The sequence below is a fragment of the Erythrolamprus reginae genome, chromosome 1, assembly GCF_031021105.1.
Source record: "Erythrolamprus reginae isolate rEryReg1 chromosome 1, rEryReg1.hap1, whole genome shotgun sequence".
Classification (NCBI taxonomy): Eukaryota; Metazoa; Chordata; class Lepidosauria; order Squamata; family Dipsadidae; genus Erythrolamprus; species Erythrolamprus reginae.
The window spans coordinates 105,392,527-105,419,876 of record NC_091950.1 but is presented as its reverse complement, the minus strand read 5'-3'; the positions used below and the strand labels follow the sequence as shown (position 1 = coordinate 105,419,876).

The 27,350-nt window shown below is 39.8% G+C and overlaps 1 protein-coding gene across 1 annotated transcript in view; it reads left to right on the top strand.

Moving 5' to 3' along the window:
• NAT10 (N-acetyltransferase 10) overlaps positions 1-27,350 on the top strand; it is a 47,686-nt gene that overhangs the window by 558 nt on the left and 19,778 nt on the right. The window contains exons 2-17 of the mRNA XM_070761045.1: positions 1,634-1,756; positions 4,222-4,313; positions 5,667-5,838; positions 7,131-7,253; positions 10,399-10,460; positions 12,419-12,533; positions 15,557-15,664; positions 16,103-16,236; positions 18,333-18,426; positions 19,559-19,657; positions 20,370-20,506; positions 22,334-22,458; positions 24,440-24,590; positions 25,343-25,439; positions 26,508-26,624; positions 27,174-27,275. Of these exons, the coding sequence (XP_070617146.1) occupies positions 1,649-1,756; positions 4,222-4,313; positions 5,667-5,838; positions 7,131-7,253; positions 10,399-10,460; positions 12,419-12,533; positions 15,557-15,664; positions 16,103-16,236; positions 18,333-18,426; positions 19,559-19,657; positions 20,370-20,506; positions 22,334-22,458; positions 24,440-24,590; positions 25,343-25,439; positions 26,508-26,624; positions 27,174-27,275 (1,836 nt within the window). The 5' untranslated portion in view covers positions 1,634-1,648. The remainder of the gene's footprint in view (positions 1-1,633; positions 1,757-4,221; positions 4,314-5,666; positions 5,839-7,130; positions 7,254-10,398; positions 10,461-12,418; positions 12,534-15,556; positions 15,665-16,102; positions 16,237-18,332; positions 18,427-19,558; positions 19,658-20,369; positions 20,507-22,333; positions 22,459-24,439; positions 24,591-25,342; positions 25,440-26,507; positions 26,625-27,173; positions 27,276-27,350) is intronic.

Here is a 27,350-nt window from a genome sequence, read left to right as displayed (position 1 = left end):
CTCATATGGATATCATGATTGAATTTCAGAAAGTTAGAGTCAAGGCTTGTAATATAATGAAATGAATTAATGTGCTATGATAGAAACATTTGCTTTCTTTGTCATGATATGAATGATTGAATTTCATGAGCTTGAGTTATATATCCGATTAAAATCAATGGGATTTTGTTTTAAGGAAAGATAGACTCAACGGGCACAACATCAAAAGTTGGCATGTTGGCATGTGGATTCTTACCTGTAAATAAATAGCAGGTAACATAGTAAATATATCAGTAGAAAAAAATCTTAATTCCTTTTAGGGATAAGCAACATTACAGAAAACGTAAAAAAAACCCCAGCAACATAAATTAACGTTAGATAAGAGAAAATGCAGCTAAAATTAGTTTACATGCAACCTGATAAATAGAGGTATCATAATTCTTGCTCATTTACAAAAGGATAGGCCAGCCTGGTATTCTCTACTATAATTTTTAATAATTCTTTCTGGATTAATTGTGCAAACTTTGCTTTTGTTCTCTGCCAGTGTAATTTGGATTAGACTGGTTATAAATGCTGTATAATAAAGGCAGGTGTCTATAATTTCTATGGCATGGCTACTTAAACTTTTGTACCATGGATCTATTTGAGAATTTGGTAAATAAACTAGTCCTTTTTCAGAATAAATGTATACAAATCCATAAAGCATATAATTGTAGATTATATTACAAAGGAAACAAATTATGGTCAAATACAGTTGTCAAAATATAAATGATATGTATGAATATTTAGGTAAAAACAATTTTTTGAAATGCAAAGTATGCTGACTATTTTCAATTATACATTTTTGGAAAAAAAGATACTTTAGACCAGCAGTCACCAACTGGTGGTCCATGGACCACTGATCCGCAGAAAAATTATTAGCATTTTTTATATTGCACTAAATATTATTTATCTTTTTAAAAAAAATCATATTAGTGACATATGGGATTTAAAATAATGAATTTAGTGGTCCCTGAGGTCCGAAAGGTTCGTGACCCCTGCTTTAGACAATAAATAGATTTGTTGAAGTTAACAAATATTTTTGGAGTCCAGAGAGCATATATTACTATTAATTTATTAATTTCATATTTATACTTATAGGCCACCAAATTTCTTCTGGACTCTGTTGTCACCTTTCATGAAATGAATGGAAAGCTACATAGATTTCAATGAAAGATTAGTAAAAATAAGATTGTAATTTTTTTGAACCATCCCAAGTTCCCAGATTCCCTGAAATTTATTAAATTATTATCTGTTAAATTCCTAAAACACTTGTTCTAGGGCCCCATTCTGTTTTTGTTCTCAAACACTTTCTTTATCATTGCAACAGCAAGGTATTGAATCCAAAAGCATTTCCTAGGGAAAAAACTCCCTTAGAAATGAGAACTTATTTGTGTGGAAACATACATAGGGATCACATTATCCTTGCCTTAAAATGAGTCCAAAAACAAGCTCCACTAGAATGCCATTGAATTGCTTGGGTGAGTAGAAATGTGCACAGCAACATTGAAAAATGAACCCTTTGAACGAGAAGCATTTTACCATTGAGCGTTGCCTCTGTCTTAGTTGAGATAGCATGCGGACTAATTTGTTATAACGTCTACAAACTTCACAGGATCTGTCACTGAAAATGCAGCGCAAGAAAGTGGATAATCGTATTCGGATCCAAATAGAGAATGGAGTGGCTGAGCGACAAAGGACCCTCTTTGTTATAGTAGGAGACCGTGGCAAAGATCAGGTGATGTGTATAGCCTGTAGATGTACATTGTGTTTATATTGAAGAAAACCTGAATCAAAGACTAACATCCCCCAGCATGAAAGAAAAAGTAGTCAGAAGATGACATAGGAACTCAGAAAAATAAATCCTTTAAAACGACCAGGTTTATTGTTTTCTTCTATCACCTGAAATCTATTTTGGAGATCCCTCTACATGTTTGTTATCGTGCGTGCACATGTGAATGCATATTTTGTAAAAAAGAGAAATGAATTACTAATTTTTCAACTATAAAACAATTATCCCACTTATTCAATTAATCTATTCTCATCAGCATCTACAAACACTGCTACATGACATATAGAAACCCACAAATACTTTCCCTTATTCATTGGAAAGAAGGAGGAAAGAGAGTAGCTGTTGGCCGGGAGGGAAAAGAAATCGCTGTGTGGAGAGGTGCCAAAAAGAGATGACAGGGCAGGAAAGGGGGCGAAGGAGAAAGATGATGCCTAATACCTGTTTAAATATTATTTTTAAAAGTTGACATTCACAAACAGCAGAAGTCTTTTCTATTTCTCCTATTCACCTCTTTCCGACTTTTCAGAAGCATCTTATGTTTTCAGTGAATGTAAAATGACTGACTCCCCTGTTTATAAGTTATTTTTTTCAGTTGTTGGTGATGAGAATCCTTATTCCTATTGGGATATAGGGTAACAAACTTGATGTGCATGTAGGGCACATGAAGTCGTCCTTACTTTCCATCGCATAACAAGGAATGGAATTAAACTTGCAAGCATTGCTAGCCATTGTTGTTCCCCTACTATCTTTTCTGAAAACTGACACAACAGGGACAGGGAAGCTGCATTGACTCCTAATAGCCTATCCCCGCACCTTGCACCCCCTTTTTATTGTTATCCATTAGTCATCAAGTTACATCTCATTGGGTATTAGAGAATACAGAATCTTACTGGCTAGTTTAAAGCATGGGTAGGCCTCAAGTTTACCTCATGGACAGCGAATGGTCAATTGATGTTGTAACTTAAAGCCCATTGCCTACGTGTTTTTATGGAGGTCTCCTCCAGAGGTGTTTGCAACTGATAAGGAAGCATGTCTTCCAAGGGGAAGGGAGAAATATTTGGAATGTCACCTAGACAAAGGATTATACAGGTCAGAGAGCTTATCACAGAATGTCGCATATACAGTAATACCTCATGATACGAACTTAATTGGTGCAAGGAGGAGGTTCGTAAGACGAAAGGTTCGTAAGACGAAACATTGTTTCCCATAGGAAACAATGTAAAGTCAATTAATCCGTGCAACCAAAACCCCCCCCGCAAAAAAACGGCTTTCGGCGACTGCTGGGAAGCCGCGCTGCTGTTTTAAAAGGTGACAGCCGGCCTGGGGGGCTTCCCAGCACCCCCCCGAACCCGGGTTCGAGGTTCGGGGAGGTGCTGGAAAGCCCCCCAGGCCGGCTGCGACCTTTTAAAACAGCCGCGCAGCTTCCCAGCTGTCTCCTGAAGCCAAACGCGGAAGTTCGGCTTCCGCGTTCGACTTCGGGAGACAGCTGGGAAGCGGCGCGGGTGTTTTAAAAGGTCGCAGCCGGCCTGGGGGGCTTCCCAGCAACCTCCCGAACCGAACCCGGGGTTCAGCAAAATTTTGCCTCTTCTTACGAACTTTGTTCGAGTTACGAACCGGCGTTCGGGAGGCTTCTGGGAAGCCCCGCCGCCCAGCTGTCACCTTTTAAAACAGCTGCGCGGCTTCCCAGCAGTCTCCGAACACCGGTTCGTAACTCGAAAAAAGTTCGTAAGAAGAGGCAAAATTTTTCTGAACCCCGGGTTCGTATCACGAGTTGTTCGTAAGACGAGGGGTTTGTATCTTGAGGTACCACTGTATCTAGCGTGGTTTGCCAGCCACTAGGGAGTGCTATTCTGTCTCCACAATCAGGCTGTGCTGAAGTTGACCAGGCATTTTGCTGTTTGCTGCAAGGAGGCAAATTGCAGAGGCAATTTTTTTTTCTTGTTTTCTTCCCCAAAACCTAGGTGCATCTTATAGTCTAAAACATAAGGTATATCCTGAATTTCCTCTGAGAATTCAAGGCACTATATGCAGGGATAACTTATTTTTTCTCCAGAAGCAGCCACCACACGGAGTAGCTTGGGCTGAGAGATGGCAAGCTGCATCATGGTTAAATGAACCAAGCCTGATTTTCTCAAACCAGTTTTGGTATTGAAGCTGACTTGTGAATAATTGGGTTATGTAGAAGATTAAAAAATGCTTCAGAATGAGCGAAGGCATGAACTGATCAACAGTTCTTCAAACCAAAATGTGTCCTGTCCTGAGATTGCGTAGCTACCCTCTGTCACACGGAGGTTAATTGCTAAGTGAAAAGAGAATTCAAATCTTGGAGGTTTTCTGATTCAGTTCACAAATGCTGTACATATATTTCTACAGAAGCAATAAGTACCATTCTTGGTTTTGTCACCTGGCAGGTGGTCATACTTCATCATATGTTGTCCAAAGCAGCTGTAAAGGCTAGACCCACAGTGCTGTGGTGTTACAAGAAAGAGCTGGGCTTTAGCAGGTAAACTAGTTTATATTTCATTTTTTTTTCAGTTTATAACATGGTAGTTTTAATTTATAAATCTCTGGAAAGATCCATAGTGTTTCTTCATGCTCACAGTTAAATCAAACATAGAAGACTGATGGCAGAAAAAGACCTCATGGTCCATCTAGTCTGCTCTTATACTATTTCATGTATTTTATCTTAGGATGGATATATGTTTATCCCAGGCGTGTTTAAATTCAGTTACTGTGGATTTACCAACCACACCGGCTGGAAGTTTGTTCCAAGCATCTACTATTTCAGTAAAATAATATTTTCTCACATTGCTTCTGATCTTTTCTCCAACTAACCTCAGATTGTGCCCCCTTGTTCTTGTGTTGACTTTCCTATTAAAAACACTTCCCTCCTGAACCTTATTTAACCCTTTAAAATATTTAAATGTTTTGATCATGTCCCCCCCCCCCCTTTCCCTTCTGTCCTCCAGACTATATGGATTGAGTTCATTAAGTCTTTCCTACTAAGTTTTATGCTTAAGACCTTCCACCGTTTTTGTAGCCCGTCTTTGGACCCGTTCAATTTTATCAATCTCTTTTTGTAGGTGAGGTCTCTGGAACTGAACACAGTATTCCAAATGTGGTCTCACCAGCGCTCTATACAGCGGGATCACAATCTCCCTCTTCCTGCTTGTTATACCTCTAGCTATGCAGCCAAACATTCTACTTGCTTTCTCTACTGCTTGACCGCACTGTTCACCCATTTTGAGACTGTCAGAAATCACTACCCCTAAATCCTTCTTTTCTGAAGTTTTTGCTAACACAGTACTGCCAATACAATACTCAGATTGAGGATTCCTTTTCCCCAAGTGCATTATTTTACATTTGGAAACATTAAACTGCAGTTTCCATTGCTTTGAACACTTATCTAGTAAAGTTAAATCCTATGTCACAGGCCTTCAAAGGTGAATTGTCTTCTTTTCCTCCTATTGAGAATGAGAATGTGCATAAAACATAATTTAATGGTGTTATTGCTGAGGTTGCAGTTAAAAACAATTTCAGGTCCTTGCAGTATGCATTAATTTAAGATACTTTTTTCTCATATACTTTTAATGTTAATTTTTATCACTTGTTCAGTTTATGCATAATATCGCCTACTTGAATTTTTTTTTGCTTGGAACTCCTAATAATATTGTCACCTGTCATACATCATGCGATTAAAACTAACTTGGGATACTTTTAGACTCCTTAATGCTGCAATTTTCTGCATCTTTCATTAAAAGAAGCACTATCTTACAGGTAGAACATATTTCTAAGTATGTGTAGGGTTATGCTTGTTTAAATCTAAGCATTCTGAGATGCCTTTTCTCACTTTCAGTCACCGTAAAAAAAGAATGAGACAGTTGCAGAAGAAAATTAAATCCGGAATGTTAGATCTAAAGCAAGATGACCCCTTTGAATTGTTCATAGCAGCCACAAACATTCGGTATTGTTACTACAACGAGACACACAAAATCCTTGGGAATACATTTGGCATGTGTGTACTTCAGGTAAGAAGAGTGTTCTTGTTACAAATCATTTGGCTTGGCTACTCGTTTTTTTCCATCACTTTATTCAAGATGTCCAAAATATAATCCAATATCAGGTGTCACTATTTCAAAAAAAAATATTAAAGCATTTCAATTCAGAGCAATTTGAAATATCTGTGAATTACAGTCAGTGTAAATGGATGGATTGGAGGCTTAGGAAAGTTATTCAGATTATATAGAATAGTTTTTCTAGGTAAACATTTTTTTCTGAATTTGGGACGCACATGTAGCTTCACTTACAGCTACTGATCCTTTTTCTGGCTCTCTAAGCACCCACTGAATAATGAGACCAAAATATTTGGATGATTTGGGGTGAATAGAGTAGACTAAGATTTGCAAACTCTTTAAAAGCTTAATACCTCCACTTCACTCTTTAAAAATGACTGAAACCCTGAAAAAATGCTGTTTTGTCTTGGTTTGTCCTGGTTTTGTTGGAAAGTGAAATTAAATTTTACAACTTTGTTTTATACCAAGTTCCATCCTGTAACAGTTGAAGGTCAGACTTAAAGTGCACCTGATCTGTTGGTATGTCTCGGTATAGCTAGGCTATGAGACCTTTGACATACACTGAGCAGAGAATTTTAACAGAATGTGGATGTGTGGTAAAGCCAAAGAAAAAGACACAGACTTAGTTATGCTTAATAAGTACTATTTACATATATACAAAATAGAAACAATCCATAACAAGCACTAAGCAAATACACTCCCCCCCCCCCTCAAGGCAAAGCAAAAGTGAATGAGCGATAAAGCATCATTGAGGGAAGGAGTACTGGCGCCCTCTTATGGCGAACCAGCCTAAAATATTTAAAGTGATAGTATAAGAGACTACAATAGGTAGTTTACAATGGCAAACCCTAACAACCCTGTACCTTGTACTAACATGATCCTTGGTCATAAGGAAGTTGCCCAATGCCCATTCTTAATTTGAAGTGGCGTCTAAGATCCTAGAATATTGTGAAGATGGTAGGCAAAATAGAGTATGGTGCAAGTATTAGGATGTTCACATTGTAGCCAGCCTTGCTGCTAAGGGAAGAGCAAAGAAAGTGAACGAGCAAGTACAGTATATATTTTACAGAGAGAAAAAATGATGGTTTGTAAAGATAATAAGGAAATATACAAGAAAAGGGTGCTTGGGTATTCAGGAATTGTTCAAGGAGGAGGAAAATTCAAGTGCACATACACGCAAAGTGCTTGAGTTTCTCATTAATTCTGTTCTAGAATAGATTGCTAATTTCCTCCATCATTTTCTTCAGGACTTTGAAGCCTTGACTCCGAATCTCCTGGCCCGAACGATTGAAACTGTGGAAGGGGGAGGTATCATTGCAATTCTTTTGAGGACAATGAATTCACTGAAGCAGCTTTATACAATGACCATGGTACATTTTTGGTTTATAAACTGCCCTGTTGTTCTGTTAAACTGTATTAAGGCATGAGGGTCACCCAGAAAGTAATGCACCACATTTTTTTCTTCAACAATTATTTATTAAACACAATGAAACTTGCACATAAGAAAGAATGATGTTTCTTCTACACTCCCTATTTTTCCACATAATCTCCGTCCTGTTCTATGGCCTTCCTCCAGCGACACACAAGGGCGTATATGCCCTGTCGGTACCATCCTTGCTCTGGTCACAAAGTCACTTCTGCACTATACAAATCACCTCTAATGGCCCTCATCCTCTGTGCCCAGCAACTAAATGTACTTCTGTTGCCTGCAGATTCTCCATAAACTGTACACAAATGCTTGTGGATGTTCCCAACAGTTTTTTTCTCCGCAGTGAGAAATTCAATGATGACATGCTGCTTGTAATGTACAATGCCCATGTTACACCAACACTCCGCAGTCTGCATTGGTTGCTGATCAATTTCCGGTCACAATTCAAAGTGTTGGTTATGACCTATAAAGCCCTTCATGGCATCGGACCAGAATATCTCTGGGACCGCCTTCTGCCGCACAAATCCCAGCGACCGGTTAGGTCCCACAGAGTTGGCCTTCTCCGGGTCCCGTCGACTAAACAATGTCATTTGGCGGGACCCAGGAGAAGAGCCTTCTCTGTGGCGGCCCCGACCCTCTGGAACCAGCTCCCCCCAGATATCAGAGTTGCCCCCACCCTCCTTGCCTTTTGCAAGCTCCTTAAAAACCCACCTCTGTCGTCAGGCATGGGGGAATTGAAATTTTTTCCCTTCCCCCTAGGCTTATAGAATTTATACATGGTATGCTTCTTTGTATGATTGGTCTCTTAAATTGGGTTTTTTTTAATATTGTTTTTTAATATTGGATTTGTTACATTGTTTTATTCATTGTTGTTAGCCGCCCTGAGTCTTCGGAGAGGGGCAGCATACAAATCTAATAAATAAATAAATCACTTACAGTCACCATTTTAAAACACTGCTGCAGCTACACTATCTGAAGAAACACAAAATTTGCACACGCACTCCTGACAATTCAAATAATGTATATCTAAAGTTTTGCATTTTTACTATTACTGTAGGCTGAGAAAAAAAATGTGGTGCATTACTTTCTGGGTGACCCTTGTAGCTGCGCAGAAAGGAAAATAAATGAACTTCCTTAATTTGTTTTAATTAAAAGCTTTGCTCCCCAACTTCTGTTCTTTATAGAACATCTCTGTTGTCATAAGCATTGATGCCATTGTTTACATTTCATGGCAGAGGGGAACTTTTCCAATAGAGAGTTGGTTGGTTGGTGAACTGTGAGTTTCATCTTGCTGGCTGGGGAATTCTGGGAGTTGAAGCCCACACATCAGAAAGTTGCCAAGGTTGAAAAACACTGGATTATAATGTCCAGCTAAAGAGATACGTTATATGAATAGTTCTGGTTCATTTCTTTCCTTCCAAAGTGTTGGCATGTCTCGGTTTAGCTAAGCTATGAGACCTTCGACATACACCGAGCAGAGAATTTTAACAGAGCGTGGATGTGTGATAAAGCCAAGACACAGACTTAGTTAAATAAGTATTATTTACATATAAACAAAATATAAACAATCCAGAATAAGCATGAAGCAAATACAGGATAACAAACACTGAGCAATTACAAGAATAGAAGCACAAAGCAAAAATACAATATAGATAATAAGCACGAAGCTTATACAAGAAGATACCCACGAAACGTAAACACAACTCCCCCTCTCTCAGGCAAAGTGAAATGACTGAGCAGAATAATGAGCTTTTATAGCTTCAATGAGAAAGTGACGAAACAGCCTTGAATATTAACTCTTCAAGTACAAGTTAACTCTTTAAGTGCACATTAACTCTTTAAGTACAAGTTTGGTACAAGTGTACAATATGCAGTTTACAATGGCAATCCCTAACAACCATGTACCCTGTACCCTTCATGGCACTGGACCAGAATATCTCCGGGACCGCCTTCTGCCGCACGAATCCCAGCAACCAGTTAGGTCCCACAGAGTTGGCCTTCTCCGGGTCCCGTCAACTAAACAATGTCGGTTGGCGGGGCCTAGGGGAAGAGCCTTCTCTGTGGCGGCCCCGACCCTTTGGAACCAACTCCCCCCAGATATCAGAGTTGCCCCCACCCTCCTAGCCTTTCGTAAGCTCCTTAAAACCCACCTCTGTTGTCAGGCATGGGGGAATTGACATGTTCCTTCTCCCTAGGCTTATAAAATTTATGTATGGTACGCTAGTGTGTATGATTGGTTTTAACTTGTGGGGTTTTTAAAATTAATTTAAATATTGGATTTGTTGTACATTGTGTTGCTGTTGCTGTGAGCCGCCCCGAGTCTGCGGAGAGGGGCGGCATACAAATCTGATTAAACTTAAACTTAAACTAACACAAAGAATATCAGTCTCAGCTGAGGATGCTTGGGTGATAGCTCAGTTCTCCCTCAGGAAAGTGAGCTGTTTTAAGACAAGGCTTATTTAAAAGGATGGGGTTGTTTTCCCTTCTCATAGGACGATGATGGTGAACCTTTTTTCCCTCAGGTGCTGAAATAATGCACATGCACGCTATCATATACTTGTGCGTGCCTACATCTGTATTCAATGCCCCCCCCCCCCAATTTCTGACTTCCAGTGGGCCTGGTGGGACCATTTTTTGCCCTCCCCAGGCTCCAGAGGCTTTCTTGGAGCTTGGGGAGGCCAGAAATACTCTCCCCTATTCCGTGGAGGCCCTCCGGTGGCCAAAACCACCCTCCCAGACCCTTCATGTGAGCCAAAAATCAACTGGCAGGCCCCCACATGTGTGCTGGAGCTGAGCTAGGGCAACGGTTCGCCTGCCAGCAAATATGGCTCCGCGTGCCACCTGAGGTGGCAGTCCACATGTATTTTTGTAAATAAAGCATGTAAACCAGATCAATTGTTTTCTTGGTCTATTGTTTTCCCCAAAGCCTTGGAAAGGGCTAAGCTTAAAAGGTTAGGAATGTAGCTGTTAGAGAGATGTGGACTTTGGAAAGAGGCTACACAGTATTTGATAGCCATGCTGTGTCAAATTGTGTAGATAGTACATGGCTATTCAGGTTTCACATAAGGATTCTCTTCTTTTTTCAGGATGTTCACTCCCGCTATAGAACAGAGGCACATCAGGACGTGATTGGCAGATTTAATGAAAGGTAAGTTAAGTACTTATACAAGTTAGCAAGTGTGCAATTTAGGAAATCTAATCTGCTTGCTTTATGTGTTTGAACTTATGATTTCTCACATACAAGAAGTGGTTTCACTTCATAATGTTTGCTGCCCTCTAGTTGTAATATTCAGAATGTGTGTATTAAATTCCATTTGATTGATCGATTGGGGTTATTGCAGTCAAGAGACTTGTTTGGGATAGACCCTCGCAATAAAAGGTCCACAGAATGAAATTAGCATTGTGCTAATAAAAAGTAGCAACCCCCCCCCCCCAATCTCATCCATAGGGAGGGGGGGGGGACCCAATGGCACCATTTCTCTATTGAAAATATCCCTAAATTAATTTCGGATTAGAAAGGATTAGAATGCCAGCAATCTGAGGCCCAATCAAATTTCTAGTGGCAGGCAATTCCTTAGCACAAGGGCCTTATGGGAAGGCAAGGCTTGTGAGTCTTGGGTAATTTTGCCTTGTGAAAATGGGGATTCATTATCAGTTTCTTTCACAATGTAAAAAATGGGCCACTTATAGAAGACATTTCTGTTAAGTGTTCTAGGCCAAACCATATGGGGTTTTACAAGTTACAATCAATCCCTGCCACCGCCCAAGTATTAAAGAACAGGAACAAAGTGTTCATGTTGAGAGAAACTCCTTATCTCTACAATATTGTGGCCCGCCAGCAGCCTGTGCAGCTGATAGCGGATACTGCCAGAGAAGAGGCTGATGTGGTGATGCACCAGCGGCCTGTGCAGCTGGCACCTGAGTCGGACAGTAAGGAGGCTGGAGAGGACTTGGTGCCAGAGGTAGAGATTCAGCCAGGGCCTCCAGAATCTCTCATCAGTGATGAGGAAGAGGAGGAGGAGCCTATTCTTAATGCATGGGTATGCAGAGCTGCCAAAAGGCAGGAGTGGTTCCTCAGGAGGTGGTCTCAAGAGTAGGTTTGGGGCTAATTGGCCACTCCCCTAGCCTATTTAAGAGATGATGATGCAAGCAACAATTTGCAGGGAACAATGTTCGTTCATATGCCTCCGTGTTTGAAATTCTGAAACGTCTTCTCGGCTCTTGTTCTTTCTTTTGACATTCTCCCTGCAAATTACTTCGGGGCATTTTGCAAACCATTGTAAGCTTCCTGATGTCTGAGCCATGACTGTTGGCTCAGACTTGATTTATTATTCCATGGATGTTAATGAAGTTGAATTAACAGCCGGTGTTGAGCAAAGACTGTTTTACACTGTATTTGTGTTTGCCGACTACTAAGAAAGCTCATTAGTAGTCTTCAATTTAGTAAATCAATTAATCAATCACACTTGACCAATAAAGAATTCTAGTCTATTCTACGTAAAGGTTGGGACCGAATTTGTGTGTGCTGCGTTCTTTGTGGTTTGTAACTGGGCAGAAAATACAGGCTTTCTTGACTGTTAAATGTCTTCTATTGAAACATATAGCTCTTGAGCTACTAGTAGTGCTGCATAATAAAGAAATATTATAAATCAAAATTACTAAAGAATTAATACAACTCCTTGTTTTGACTATGCATTAGATATGTTCTATTATTAGCTAAAAAATAAGAACTTAAATGCAATAGTATATAATATAAATCACAAATTATATGTTATCAATTAAACCATTTGTGTTAATACCGCTAAGAACAAAAAGGAGGCTGACAATAGAGCCAGTCGTAGGAGGGGAGGGGAGATATTATATGCTCGTCTTTGAATTTTTGTGTGTGTATTGTATATTGTGTAGATGTAAATGTTATGTCTGTTTTTTATTGTTTTTAATGTTTATATGTAAATAAAAATTATTTTAAAAAGAAAAAGAAACATATAGCTCTTGAGCCACTTTGCCCTCAGAAGAATGATGTTCAGAAGGGCTGCAAGAGTGTTTTGCGCATTGAGGAAAACCCAGCTTCTGTTGTAATATTATTTTCCCCCTTGTCTCCTGCAGGTTCATTCTCTCTCTGGCCTCTTGTAAAACCTGTGTAGTTGTTGACGATCAGCTGAACATCCTCCCTATCTCTAGTCATGCTGCAAACATTTCAGCTCTGCCACCTCGCTCACAGGTGTGTTTATTTATCTGATAATGGCCAGTGCTTTAGGCTCTCATACAATATATGTAATATGTAATAATTTGGATTTGTACTATTTTTCTCCAAAAAGAAGACTGGGTCTTATTTTCCTTTTGACTTCTGAAAAAAGGGCTAGGCCTTCTTTTTGGAGGATTCTAATTATTGACTCACCTCGTAGCAGTGTCACCTACAGCCCCACCCAGCAGGCCCGCTGCTGGCCCACTTCTGCAGCCGCTTGCTGCCATTCGCAAATACAGTAGTACCTCTAGATACAAGTTTAATTCGTTCCAGACCTGAGCTCATATGTCGATCAACTCGGATCTCGAACGAATGCCTTTAGACTTTGTTTTTCCGTGCCGAGATAACCAGAAGCAAGAATTCTTGCGCAACCTAGTGGAAGCTCGGCTCGTATCCCGAATTTGAGCTCGGGTGTCGAACAGAAATTTTGCTCGCGTCGTGGCTCGTAACTTGGAATACTCGCATGTGGAGCAGCTCGTATCTAGAGGTACTACTGTACTTGCACTCGGCCTCCGTTTTGCCTTCAGATGCCTGCTGGAAGGCATCTGCAATCGATACCAGAACTCCAGATTGATCGGGAGCTCTGTTATCGGCTGCAGAAGCCTTCTGGTAGGCATAATTTTGTGGGCGGAGCTTAATTGGAACACATGCACTCAAAAATGTGATAGGGTTTCTTTTCAAGATGGGTTGTCTTTTTGAGAAACATGGTGTTTAATTGAGGTATTTAGTATGCAGTAAAAATAGACTTTAAAATGAATAGAGGTGTTCCTGTTAGCCTTTTCTCGTTCTCTCAAGACAGTGATTTTGAATTCCAAGAGGTATCTAGAAAATATGTAAGAAAAAGTATAGCAAATAAAACTAAAAATGCCTATCAGTACCCTCACCGTGACTTAATTTGCGAGAAAACTATTACGGTCCTCACAAAAGACAACTCATTCTAATAATTTGAGTAAACATTCCATTTAACTCTAGAACTGTTTTTCAAATGTTTGTGGCAAATGATGTAGTTTTTGTTTTTTTGTAAAAGTATTCCTGTTTTTCAGGCTCCTTTGTTGTTGCTTTTATTTAACTCTCTGTCACCTTATCGTTTATTCCTGTACCAAAAATGCTTTTCAAAAGACAACTAGATTTTATTGATTTCTTTCTTAGGGAAGAAAGAAGGCGAAGGGAAGGGAAGGGAAGAAGCTTTGTGGATGAGAAGTGAAACGTTTTCAGGGGGGGGGGGCACCCAAGAAATTCCAGTTGTCTTTGTTTTTGTTTTTTAAAATATCTTTATTAATTATTTACATTAAGAAAAAAAAGAAACAACACGTCATTTACAGGGGGGGGAAATTACATAAGATTACATAATTACATACATACACTCAAGACAAAATAAAGCATTATGCTTTAGAGTTGTTTTGTTATTAGAACTTAGTAGTTGCACCTGCTAAATCGTAGGATAATTGGTTTTTGCAGCTTATTCATTTATAACAATTTTTTTCCTATTTATTAATACACATAAATCTCGTTAGTTTATTAATATCCATTTCTATGTGATTACTTTCATTTCCTCTATATTTTTCCATGGTATAATGGTGCCTTGAAACAACAATATTTACTTTTAACAACAGTTTGATTTTTCTCTCTTAGTTATTTGTATAATTTGCGTTATTATTATTAGTTATTTTTATTTTATTTTATTATTATTATTATTATTTTGTAATCCAGACATACCACCTGTCTCAAGTATTGTGAAATTCCTTGATATCTTTATCCTATAGTTCATGTGTCAGGACCTGCATGATTGGGAATCTCCATATATTTTTATTCCTGTATTTCCTATAGAACCATTCTCATTTTATGGATAGTTTTGTGAGCATTATAACCAGTTGGTTATCATCTAGACATCCTTACATCCTGCTTTGCAGGTTTGACTGGGGGCAAACAAACCCACCATCACGAAACCATGATCACAGTATAATTTGATGAATGTTGAATAGAATAGAATTTTATTGGCTGAGTGTGATTGGACACACAAGGAATTTGTCTTGGTGCACAGGCTCTCAGTGTACATTAAAAAAAAAGATACAGTGATACCTCGTCTTACAAACGCCTTGTCATACAAACTTTTCGAGATACAAACCCGGGGTTTAAGATTTTTTTGCCTCTTCTTACAAACTATTTTCACCTTACAAACCCACCGCCGCCACTGGGATGCCCCGCCTCCGGACTTCGGTTGCCAGCGAAACGCCCATTTTTCCACTGCTGGGATTCCCCTGAGGCTCCCCTCGCTGGGAAACCCCACCTCCAGACTTCCATGTTTTTGTGATGCTGCAGGGGAATCCCAGTAGCGCAAAAACGGGCGCTTTGCTGGCAACGGAAGTCCAGAGGTGGGGTTTCCCAGCGAGGGGAGCCTCAGTGAAATCGCAGCATCGCAAAAACACAGAGGTCCGGAGGTGGGGTTTCGAGAACTTCGGTGTTTTTGCGATGCTGCAGGGGAATCCCAGCAGGGGAATCCCAGTAGTGCAAAAACGGGTGCTTCGCTGGCAACGGAAGTCCAGAGGTCGGGTTTCCCAGTGAGGGGAGCCTCAGTGAAATTGCAGCATCGCAAAAACACAGAAGTCCGGAGGTTAGGTTTCCCATGGAGGGGAGCCTCAGGGGAATCCCAGCAGCACAAAAACGGGCACTTCGGCTGGCAAAAGGGGTGAATTTTGGGCTTGCACGCATTAATCGCTTTTCCATTGATTCCTATGGGAAACATTGTTTCATCTTACAAACTTTTCACCTTAAGAACCTCATCCCGGAACCAATTAAGTTTGTAAGACAAGGTATCACTTTACATTGTCAACTACTTTTGAAATAATATCCCAGAATTGAAATTGAAAATTCTTGGAAGCATTTGCAGTAAGGTTACTTCCCTTTTGACTTAGCTCATCTTTAACTGGGATTTACATATATTCTCATTTTTCTCTTAAAGATAGCTAATTTGGATTCAGACAGCTGTTTTCCTCTTTTAGGAAGAGAGCCAAAGTCCTCATGAGGTGGAACTGAAGGAGCTAAAGGAGAGCTTACAGGACACACAACCGGTTGGCACATTGGTTGATGTTTGTAAAACATTGGATCAGGTAAACGTAAAATATATTTGGGTCAATTCAAGGCAGTGAACATCCCAAATATCTTGTCTCCTGTTTTTCGCACAACAATAAGTTTGTGAGGTGGATTTGGCTGAGAAAGACTAACTGGCTCGAGGTCATCCATCTGGTTTTGATAACTAAGGAAGACCTAGATTCAAAATCTCCTGATATCTAGGCCAGCCCTTCAATTACTACACCAAACCGTCTCCTCATATCTGTATTATAAAATATGTGGTATAATGCAGATATAATAATGTCTTCTTTAGATTTGCAGAATCCAGATTGTTGAGAAGAGCCAAAATATGTTAGGACTAAATTAATGTTGTATAATTCCTATTCATACTTTATCTTTCCCTGCTTTATGTCTCTTCTGGTTGGTGTCCTTCTCCATCCATGATCTATCTTGGTGGCTTCTTTCTTCCCTGACAGGCAAAAGGAGTCCTCAAATTCATCGAAGCCATTTCTGAGAAGACCCTGAGAAGTACTGTGGCTTTAACAGCTGCCAGAGGACGTGGGAAATCAGCTGCTTTGGGATTGGCAATTGCGGGAGCAGTGGCTTTTGGGTAGGTTTTTCTTAGATATTGCAAGAGAGGTTTTGTGCGAAATGGTCAGGCTTGAGGGAAATGTTTCGAGGTGGTAGATATGTTTGGAAAATTAGAAACATAGAAGACTGACGGCAGAAAAAGACCTCATGGTCCATCTAGTCTGCCCTTATACTATTTTCTGTATTTTATCTTAGGATGGATCTATGTTTATCCCAGGCATGTTTAAATTCAGTTACTGTGGATTTACCAACCACATCTGCTGGAAGTTTGTTCCAAGGATCTACTACTCTTTCAGTAAAATAATATTTTCTCGTGTTGCTTTTGATCTTTCCCCCAACTAACTTCAGGTTGTGTCCCCTTGTTCTTATGTTCACTTTCCTATTAAAAACACTTCCCTCCTGGACCTTATTTAACCCTTTAACATATTTAAATATTTCGATCATGTCCCCCCTTTTCCTTCTGTCCTCCAGACTATACAGATTGAGTTCATTATGTCTTTCCTGATACGTTTTATACTTAAGACCTTCCACCATTCTTGTAGCCCGTCTTTGGACCCGTTCAATTTTGTCAATATCTTTTTGTAGGTGAGGTCTCTAGAACTGAACACAGTATTTCAAATGTGGTCTTATCAGCACTCTATATAGCGGGATCATAATCTCCCTCTTCCTGCTTGTTATACCTCTAGCTATGTAGCCAAGCATCCTACTTGCTTTCCCTACCACCTGACTGCACTGTTCACCCATTTTGAGACTGTCAGAAATCACTACCCCTAAATCCTTCTCTTCTGAAGTTTTTACTAACACAGAACTGCCAATACAATACTCAGATTGAGGGTTCCAATTAAAAGAAGATTGGGATTATGGTCACAAAGTAACTGTTGAGAGGGGACTTGCCTAGTCATAATGCATTGTTATTAATTCCAGAGCAGAAATTATTTTAGATATGCTGTAGATCATCCCCTTTGGCCAAGGGCAAAAAGTTAATATACCCCAATATTGCATGCCAGTGATACTGTTCCTTCAGTCTCCAGCAGGTAGCAGCATCTAACCAACCTTGATTGGTCTTGGCATGGTTAAGTAGTATCAGACTTAGATAATATTTCGTGGGAAACCCTCCAGGAAATTCCAGGGAGACGTGGAAGCTACCATAACATCACAGAAGGAGGCACTAGTTTTGTGTCAAGAAAACAACATAGTCATAACTTAATTCAAACTTTTCCTTTAATGGTGTCTGTTTGCTTCTTTTTCGTATCTGAATCAGAATTTTTATTGGACAATGAATGCTTCAAGTCAGCAAATTGATATAGTGAGGATTTTTTTTTAAATTGTTACTGTCAGCCTGGAATACAAGTGAATTTTAATAATATAAACTATAGTTTTCACTGAAGTAAATATAGATGGAATGCAATCTATATTTAGTTCAGTCTGCAAATAGTAAGTTACATTGGGTATTTTATGATAGTTTGACAAAGTGGTCCATCACATATACAATCTTAAATCATTTTTATTAGGACAGGTTTACTGTGCCACTGAAAGTTTGTTTAAAATCTGGCGCTTCTGCACTGTTGTACATTTTCATTCACCCATTTGTTCATCGAAATACCATTCCAAAGATTCTGGTCAGTTTACAGTTTTAAGTAATTATTTTTTCTTCCTTTCAAAATAAAAAAATCCAGCCTCCAACCTGCACAAGCTAACACCCCACCCACCCCCCAAAAAAACCCCTCTCATGAAAATCAATAGCCATAAATATAACAAAATTATTGTTACAATAACTGGCAGGCTGATGTTGATGGTGTTTCAGTTGCTAAGTTGTGTATGACTCTTCGTGAGTCCTCCCTTCTCATTTGGTGTCCAAAATTATTTGAGCCTTAGCTTCAGTATCTGTCTTTCCAAAGAAGTCAGAGCTGACTTTCTTTAGGAGACAAAGTATATATCCTTTTCAAAACTTGAAACATTGTTGTATTGTCTCTTAACAATTGAGGCATTGTATCGTAAGTCATATTTTTAATGGATTTGATGTTTCAAAGATGATACACCCAAAATTGGTCCTGACGTTTTAATAAAGGAGAAAAAAAGTGGTAGCATCTGTTCTTTGCCTTTTCTTTTTTACAGCTATTCCAACATTTTCGTCACATCTCCAAGTCCAGATAATCTTCACACCCTATTCGAATTTGTATTTAAAGGCTTTGATGCCCTACAGTACCAGGTAAGATGAAACAATATTATGGAGTCCTTGAAGCTCTCTGACCTGCAGATGTTTCATTATACAGTAACAGGATGTCTGCAAATGAACAACCAAGTTCAGAGAGTGCTAAGGATTCCATAGGTCAACTCTAAGTTACAGATATTTCCTTCTTTTGAGGTAACAACAACAGGGTTAGAAGGGACCGTGGAGGTCTTTTAGTCCAATCCCTTGCTTAGGCAGGAAACCCTACACTACTTTAGATAAATGGTTATCCAACATCTTAAAAACTTCCAGTGTTTGAGCATTCACAATTTCTGGAGGCAAGCTGCTGCCCTTATGGTCCATCTAGTCTGCCCTTTTACTATTTCCTGTATTTTATCTTAGGATGGATATATGTTTATCCCAGGCATGTTTAAATTCAGTTACTGTGGATTTACCAACCACGGCTGCTGGAAGTTTGTTCCAAGCATCTACTACTCTTTCAGTAAAATAATATTTTCTCTCATTGCTTCTGATCTTTCGCCCAACTAACCTCAGATTGTGCCCCCTTGTTCTTGTGTTCACTTTCCTATTAAAAACACTTCTCTCCTGAACCTTATTTAACCCTTTAACATATTTAAATGTTTTGATCATGTCCCCCTGATCATGTACAGATGTGTGGCGGGGTAGAGAATGGATGTGGGCAGGCACCCTTTTGGCACATGAACCAAAAAACGTTCGCCATCACTTCAGTATAACAACTGGGATCTTCTCTCTATCTTGGCATGTATTGATATGTCATATATCTTCTCTGATCTTCACTGATCTTCTCAAGCCGAGCAGCCTCCAGATGTGCTGGGTTGCAGACTTTCCAACTCAATCAGCATGATTGCTTGCGATTTGTAAATTTCCCAAGGTGTCAAATTCTATTCCACATCACTCTTTATCCCAAACAGCTTATATCTTTTGATGGCACCTCTTAACCTGATCAAACAGCTACATCCGCCTTTCCCAGACCATTGGTAAGGATTCATTAGGTAGACAAAAATGCCAAATCCAACCTAAACATCTGGCTGGCTGTACAATCAAGCATAATAGTAAGATATGTCAATTTGTAGGATGGATAATATTTAATTCATTTTTCATATTGCCCCATTATTATGTCTGTTTTCAGGAACATTTGGATTATGAGATCATTCAGTCTCTCAATCCTGAATTCAGCAAAGCGGTTGTGAGAGTCAATGTGTTTCGAGAACATAGACAGACAATACAGGTATTTACCAATGGTTCGGCCTAGAAAATTTGACATTTGGGGTGTTTTCTTCTAATGTTGCTGTCTTCTTTGGTCCAATAATGAAAGAGAGCAGAATTCAGCACTTAAGCAGTTTCTAGCAATGTGTGAAGGGCTTCTGAACCACTGATTGGAAACCACTTTATGAATAAGGGTTCATCGGCAGTAGTGGGTTGCTTCTGGTTTGGCCTGGTTCTGCAAACCTGTAGCAGCGCGGCGGGAGGCTCCGCCTACCTGCCCAGGACACATCTGAGCATGTGCAAAAGTATCTCACGCACATGCACAAACAGGTAGTAATGCGTTTTAGTAACTGTTCATCGGCCTGAATGAAAAGTAATGTTACTATTCATTTGTTTTAAGTATGGTTTCCTTCTACATGTGAACATGGGCTGCATAGTATTGTTAGTTAATCCATTTTATTTGCAAGTATAGCTCATTTATTATTATTTTAGATAAAGGGAACTAAGTAAAATGAGAGGTTTAAAGGGGCTGTAAAAGAGTTTATTTTATTTTTGTTGCCAAGACGCCTTGAGAAAGGCGATTTAGGATTTCTGTATATTGTTTTATTACTGCTGTGAGCCGTCCCGAGTCTGCGGAGAGGGGCGGCATACAAATCTAATTAATAATAATAGTAATAATAATAATAATAATAATTATTATTATTATTATTTCTACCCTTTCCCTTTCCCTCCAGTATATCCATCCTGCTGATGCTGTGAAACTGGGCCAGGCTGAACTTGTGGTAATTGATGAAGCTGCTGCCATTCCCCTTCCTTTGGTGAAGAACCTGTTGGGACCTTATCTGGTCTTCATGGCTTCTACAATCAATGGGTAAGCTTTATAGCTAAAGCGATGTCTGAAGGCTGTTGATCCACTGTTTCTGCAAATTATGAGAAATACACTTTTTGTTTTTTGAATCTTAGAAAATACGATGCTTCATTTATTAAATTAGTGAACTCCTTCCTCTAAATATTTTGTACTGGAATTAATATCCAGTGATATAAAACACCTGTCTCTGATGGCAATCAGTTATGGCTGAGTCACACACATGCGGTTGCCATTGGATAATAGAATCAACAAATAATAAGCATTCATGAATGTCTGGCCCCTTAGTAACAATGAATTATTTTATCTATTTGGCATGCGAAATTCCTTAGTCTTGTTCAAACATACAAACACACACACACACACACACACACACACACACACTACACAGTTTATGTAAGTAATTGCAGTTTTAGTGTCAAGAAGAAATTACTCAAATTAGTTAAATTTGAGTTAAAAGAAGGGTTTAAAAGTGCAATGATTTGCAATTCTGATTTATTTCAGAATTGGCAATGGATCCAGAAGGTTTTCAAAGGGCGCTTGGGGGTTTGCCACATTCACTTGTCCACAGTTCAGCGGAGTCGCTTGCTGCAGCTTGGAATATGGCTGCGACGGAGGCTCTAGACCGAATTGCGCCTTTGCGACTTCTCTCTGGCAACAGACCCTGGAGGTCTCCTTGGTTTACCGAGGAGCTCCGCGGAATAAAACGCCAGAAGAGAACTCTAGAGAAGTGCTGGAGGAAGACCAGATCCGAATCTGACCGAACACTTGTAAAAGCTCATATTGAGATTTACAAAGTGACGATCAGGTCGACAAGACGTGCATATAATGTCGGCCTGATTGCGTCTGCGGAATCTCGCCCAGCCACCCTGTTTAGGGTGACCCGCTCCCTTCTTAATCAGGGGGGAGTTGGGGAACCCTTGCAGGGTAGTGCCGAGGCTTTTAATAAATTTTTCGCAGAAAAGATCGCTCAGATCCAGACTGATCTTGACTCTAATTGGAGTGCAGAGTTGACTGACAACTGACATCTTCTCTTTTTAATTGTTTTTAATATTGTAGTACTAATTGGATTATATTATTGTTCTGTTTTTATATATGTCGTGAGCCGCCCTGAGTCCTCGGAGAGGGGCGGCATACAAATCCAATTAAATAAATAAAATAAAAACAGGAGGTGAAATTTTATTAGATGTTTGACAGGAGAAAAATAGAAAAAAAACCCAAAATCAAAGAATTGATCAGTTGGCATTACAACATTCTAGAGTTCCTTAATTGATTAATTTATTGTTGTATCCCAAGTTTTGTCCACTATTTTTTTTTTTTGGAAGCAAGATAAACTGACATTTGACTGAAAGGTTGCATGCATTCCAGTGCTTTTTAAGAATGTCCTTTATCAGACTTAAAAACAGAACTACAGTAGTACCTCTAGATACGAGTTTAATTCGTTCCAGAACGGAGCTCGTATGTCGATCAGCTCGTATCTGGAACAAATGGCTTTAGACTTTGTTTTTCCCCGCGGAGATAACCAGAAGCAAGGATTCTTGCGCCACCTAGTGGAAGCTCGGCTCGTATCCCGAATTTGAGCTCGGGTCTGGAACAGAAATTTCGCTCTCGTCGTGGCTCGTAACTTGGAATACTCACATGTGGAGCAGCTCGTATCTAGAGGTACTACTGTATAATAAACCTGGCATTTTGTCCCTCTGACTTCAACGTTTCCATAAATATTACATATTTAGGATAGAATTTGGGTTAATCTGCTTACATTGTAAGTTAAACAGCTGCTCTGCTTGTTCTTTTGTCGGTTCCCATCTGACTGTTCTGTCTTGTTTTGAATAGATATGAGGGCACTGGACGTTCCTTGTCTTTGAAACTGATCCAGCAGTTACGACAGGAGAGTGCACAGGCCCAAGCCAGCGTAACTGCAGAAAACAAAACAACCACTACAGCTAAACTGTCATCAGGTATTCCTTTAAAACTAGAAGCATCCTGTATATAAGATCATCGCTGTGTTGCTTAACTGAGCTTTACATTTTTTCAAAGAATATCCAGGAGAAAGTAATTGAGGAAACCCAAAGAAATCACTTTTCCATGAACTGTCTTTGATCTTAGATAATCTTCAAGGCAATTAACAGATTCGGGTAATGCGTCTCCTTTCTTTGCTAGGTGATAAGTTTGTTTGCTCTCTGTTAGATGATAGTGCCTTGTGGGAAAGTGGAAAGATTGTTTCCTCAAATCCATCAGCAATTGAGGTTAGGGTTCCACACATTAGTGATGTAATGTAGATGAGTTAGATTTTTGGCTTGTCAGATTGTGCATGTCTAAGCATTGTGGTTTGTAACCCATAGGGAAGTGGTGGTGGACCTATGACACACATAGACATATCTGAGGGCACATGAAGCATTGCCCTATGTCAGCTCCAGCCCTCATGTGCATGCTGGCCAAGTGATTTTTAGCCTTCTGGAGGGAGGGGGAAGGCCGTTTTCACCCTCCCCAAGCTTTAGGAAAACATCTGGACACTCCTGAAGCCTGAGGAGGGTGAAAAATGGCCCAACGAGTCTACCAGAAGTCCAGAGGCTTCAGTGAAACCTGTGCGAATGCGCGGGGTGTTTGTGCAGCATTGGTTGGTTGTGTGCGCATGCAGAGGGCAGGGCATTGCATTATGGGTGCAGGCACCTTTTGGCACCCAAGCAAAAAAAAATTCGACATCACTTCCCTAAAACTCAGCATATTATATCAAACCAATCAATTGCGGATTAGTTAAATTATCTTTTTAAAACTGTAACGTAACACAATATACATGACTAGCATTAAAGTATGAAAAGTTATAATGTGCCGCTTAAGGCTAAGAATAAGGCTAAGAATAATTCTAGAGAATACAGGTAGTTCTCGACCTATTACTACAACTATATGAGCCCAAAGTTTCTGTTGCCACGCAAAACATTTGTTGAGTGAATTTTTGTCCCATTTTACAATCTTTCTTGCTACGGTTGTTAAGTGAGTCTGTGCGGTTGTTAATCCAGTAACAAAATTATGTGAAATCTGATTTCCCCATTGACTGGGATGCAAAAGGCATCATATATATATATATATTGTTCTGCCGGGCTCTCTGGTATGAGCCTCCCGAAAATTCAAGGGTACAAATTTCAGACACACGCACGTTTGAAAATTCAAAACAATGTTCTTTATCACAACATACAAAAGAAACAAAGCACCCTTTTTGTATTGCAAAGAGCACTCGTCCTCAAAACAACCTTGTAGGCTGTACAAGTCCCTTAATCAGTCCTTAAGTACTAGTAGCTGTGAAGAAACGTTACAGCCCTCCTTCTTCCAACGAAGTGAGACACACACACTTTGCTCTGCTTTGGTTTCAAAGGCATGAAAAATCAACAAACAAAGTCCGGAAAACAGCAAAACACGGTCCTGAAGAACTGCAATCAGATAATCTTCCACAACGGTCAAACCAACACGCTGCTATTTGTATCAGCAGCTCTAATTACTAGAGCCCCCCCCCCAAACACAGGTGGCGTCTCTTATCTCCTGTAATATGTCCTCAATTGGTCTCTTCTACGCATAACTCTGTGCCTGTGTGGGTCCAAGACTTCCGCATCCGAATCGACCGAAGATAATGGAGATTGGCTTCCTGGGCTGTGTGCCAAGCCCCCCTCTTCCACGTCACCCCCACCTTCTTCGTCCGAGGAAACTGAACTACCTGCCTCTGTCGGCAATAAAACAGGCCTATGACATGTTGATGTTTCCCAAATTTCATTAATGTGACCATGGGGATGTTGTAACTTGGAACAGTCACTAAATGAACTGTTGTGAGTTGAGGGCTACCTGTACTAGATACAGGTGTTGTTTTTTTGACCAACTTTTTACTCTTTTCTGACAAGAGAGATGTTTAGGTCATTTTGTATGACATCTTGTGTATCATTTCTTCCTCAGCTCGTACATTGCATGAAGTTTCACTTCAGGAATCCATTAGATATGCTCCAGGAGATCCAGTTGAGAAGTGGCTGAATGATTTGCTATGTTTGGATTGTCTCAACATCACGAGAATTATATCTGGTTGCCCGTTGCCCGAGACCTGTGATTTGTATCCTTGTGCTTATTTTCAGGCTAAGTGCAGCTATTGTAGTCATATTTATATTCCCATCATATTGTTCTCTTTTAAGAAAACCCTGCGAAGGATTGAAAAGGAGCAAGAAGTAGTAAGCGATAGAACTGAATAATATGAAGTAAGAAAAAGGAAAGAAACAGTAGCCATAACTAGTTTAGGCCAATATCATTTACTGTAACCCTACTTTTTTGTTCTTGGCTCCACACCATCCATATATAAGTTAATTAGTTACCTTTTGTTCTTTAAATTCCTCACTTCTTTTTTTTTAAATGTGGGGTTTTTTTTGTTCTGATCCCTCACTTTTGCATTCAGCTTATATTTATTCAACACTTATTCATTCTTGACTCTGTCTTTTGTTTTATCACATACACTACTTGGATATCCCATTGCCATTGTGTTCAACTCTTATGTTTCCCATGACATACCCATCCCTCATTTCCATGCAGCAAAGTAAATACACTCTTATCTCATTCATTTTGGAGCAACAAGCCTCATGGTACCTACTACCTTTCATTTGGAGATCTTAAAAATTGACACAGACTTAGAAATGCAATTGATAATGATAAATATTCACTTTCCCTGGCTTTTCACTGCCTATGAAGTGTGTTGGACATTAGTGAATGTGTTTGGACAATGGCAATTTGTCAGCATCAAAGAAAATGTTGGCTTCCTTCTAACTTTCAGAGACAAATCAGGAATTTGTCACTTAACTCGTGGATGACCCTCAGATATTATGTGAACAGAGACACTCTGTTCTGTTATCACAGAGCGTCAGAAACTTTTCTTCAGAGATTAATGGCCCTGTATGTGGCTTCTCACTACAAGGTTGGTGATTGTGTGTTATTTTCATCTTGGACTTACTTTGGGTTACTCTGTTCCTCCTCCCCCTCCCTAATATTGGACTGAAATCACTGTCCTCTTCAGTAGTGGGTTCTAAAACCCTTTGCTACTGGTTCGTGCGCGCGTTCACACTTCCTGCCGCTGGCACTACTGGTTCTCCAAACCGGGAGCAACCCACTACTGGTCCCCTAGCCTTAGCCCCATGATGGCAAACCTACAGCACAGGTGGCACGCGGAGCCATATCTGCCATTCGTGCCACAGGTAGCACCCGAGCTGTTGCCCTAGTTCAGCTTCAGTGTGCATGTGTGTGCCAGCTGACTGATTTTCAGCTCACATGGAGGCTCTGGAAGGACGTTTCCAGGCAGGGGAAAATGGGCCTACTGGGGTGAAAAATGGGCTTATTGGGCAAAAAATGGGCCTACTGGGGTGAAAAATGGGCCTACTGGGGTGAAACATTGGCCTATTGGACAAAAAATGGGCCTACTGGGGTGAAAAATGGGCCTATTGGGCAAAAAATGGGCCTACTGGGGTGAAAAATGGGTCTATTGGGCAAAGAATGGGCCTACTGGGGTGATGGGGTGAAAAATGGGCCTACTGGGCAAAAAATGGGCCTACTGGTGCCCCCCGGAAGTTAGAAAATGGGGAGGTGGGGTCGCGTCCACATGTGTGGGGACAGGGCAGCACAAGGAGTTCAGATGTTCAGGGGCGCGTGAAGTGTGGGGGGGCATTATGGGTGTGGCCACACATATACACACTTTCGGCACCCAAATAAATAAAGTTTGCTAAGATTTGAAAGAAGGATGCATAAGAAATATAATGTTAAATCTGGAGGCCATTGGGTCATACAGAAACATACAGCATTCTGACCCAGAATATTTTTTTTGTCAGCTTCTGGTGTATGGGAATGAATTGAGAATAATAGAGTGTTTCAAAGTCATGGGGCTTTGAATAAAGAAAGTATCATTTCTAGAAATAACCAATAGCTTGAATTAGCGAAGCATGCTTGAATGATTGACATCCTCTAATCCTCTACCATGGTTGCAACCTTCTAGAATTCTCCTAATGACCTCCAGATGCTTTCGGATGCTCCAGCTCATCATCTTTTTTGCCTTTTGCCACCCGTCCCTCCTACTCAAAATTCCTTGCCAGAAGTCCTTGCTGTGGTCCAGGTAAGAAGGAATGTTTCTCAAATAACCAAAGTCATGAATTTGAGCAGACAAGAAGAAGCAGAACTAAAGAAATCAATAAGTAAGAACTCTCAATCTTTCCCTAGGCAATTTGTATCTTTTCTTCATTGGTTCCAGGGAAGAAATTTGTCATGTTTTCCATCATTTGAGCAACGAATTTGGACTCTCTATTTTAGCTACATTGTTTGGGAATTGGTAAAACCAAAGCATATATATTACTGATTTCTCAATTTCCTTAATACTTTTGGAATTGTAAAATGTGTCAGAATCAAAACACTGTTACCAGCAACTTCTACCTCTTTTACACTACTGTTTTGGGGGAACAGAATATCCAATCAGGAGATTGGATTAGCCAGGTCTTTCTAGTTACTATTAGAAAATAATATACTTTCTGTACTATTTTAAGTAATCTATACCTTCTGTTACTCTTTTAAGTAACGTTCACAATTTTGGTTTTTTACTGTACTTCTGAATGTACTTCTGTAATGTACTTCTAAAAAACTGAAACTTATATTTCCTTTATTCCTGTAGGTATGTTTGGAAGGTGAGATATCACGACAATCTATTATGAACAGCCTGTCCAGAGGGAAAAAAGCCTCAGGAGATCTCATTCCATGGAACATCTCAGAGCAGGTAATGGATTTTGTACTTAAATCTAAATTGATTTTTTAAAATGTGTTGAATATCACATAGTTTGTCGTGGTTCTT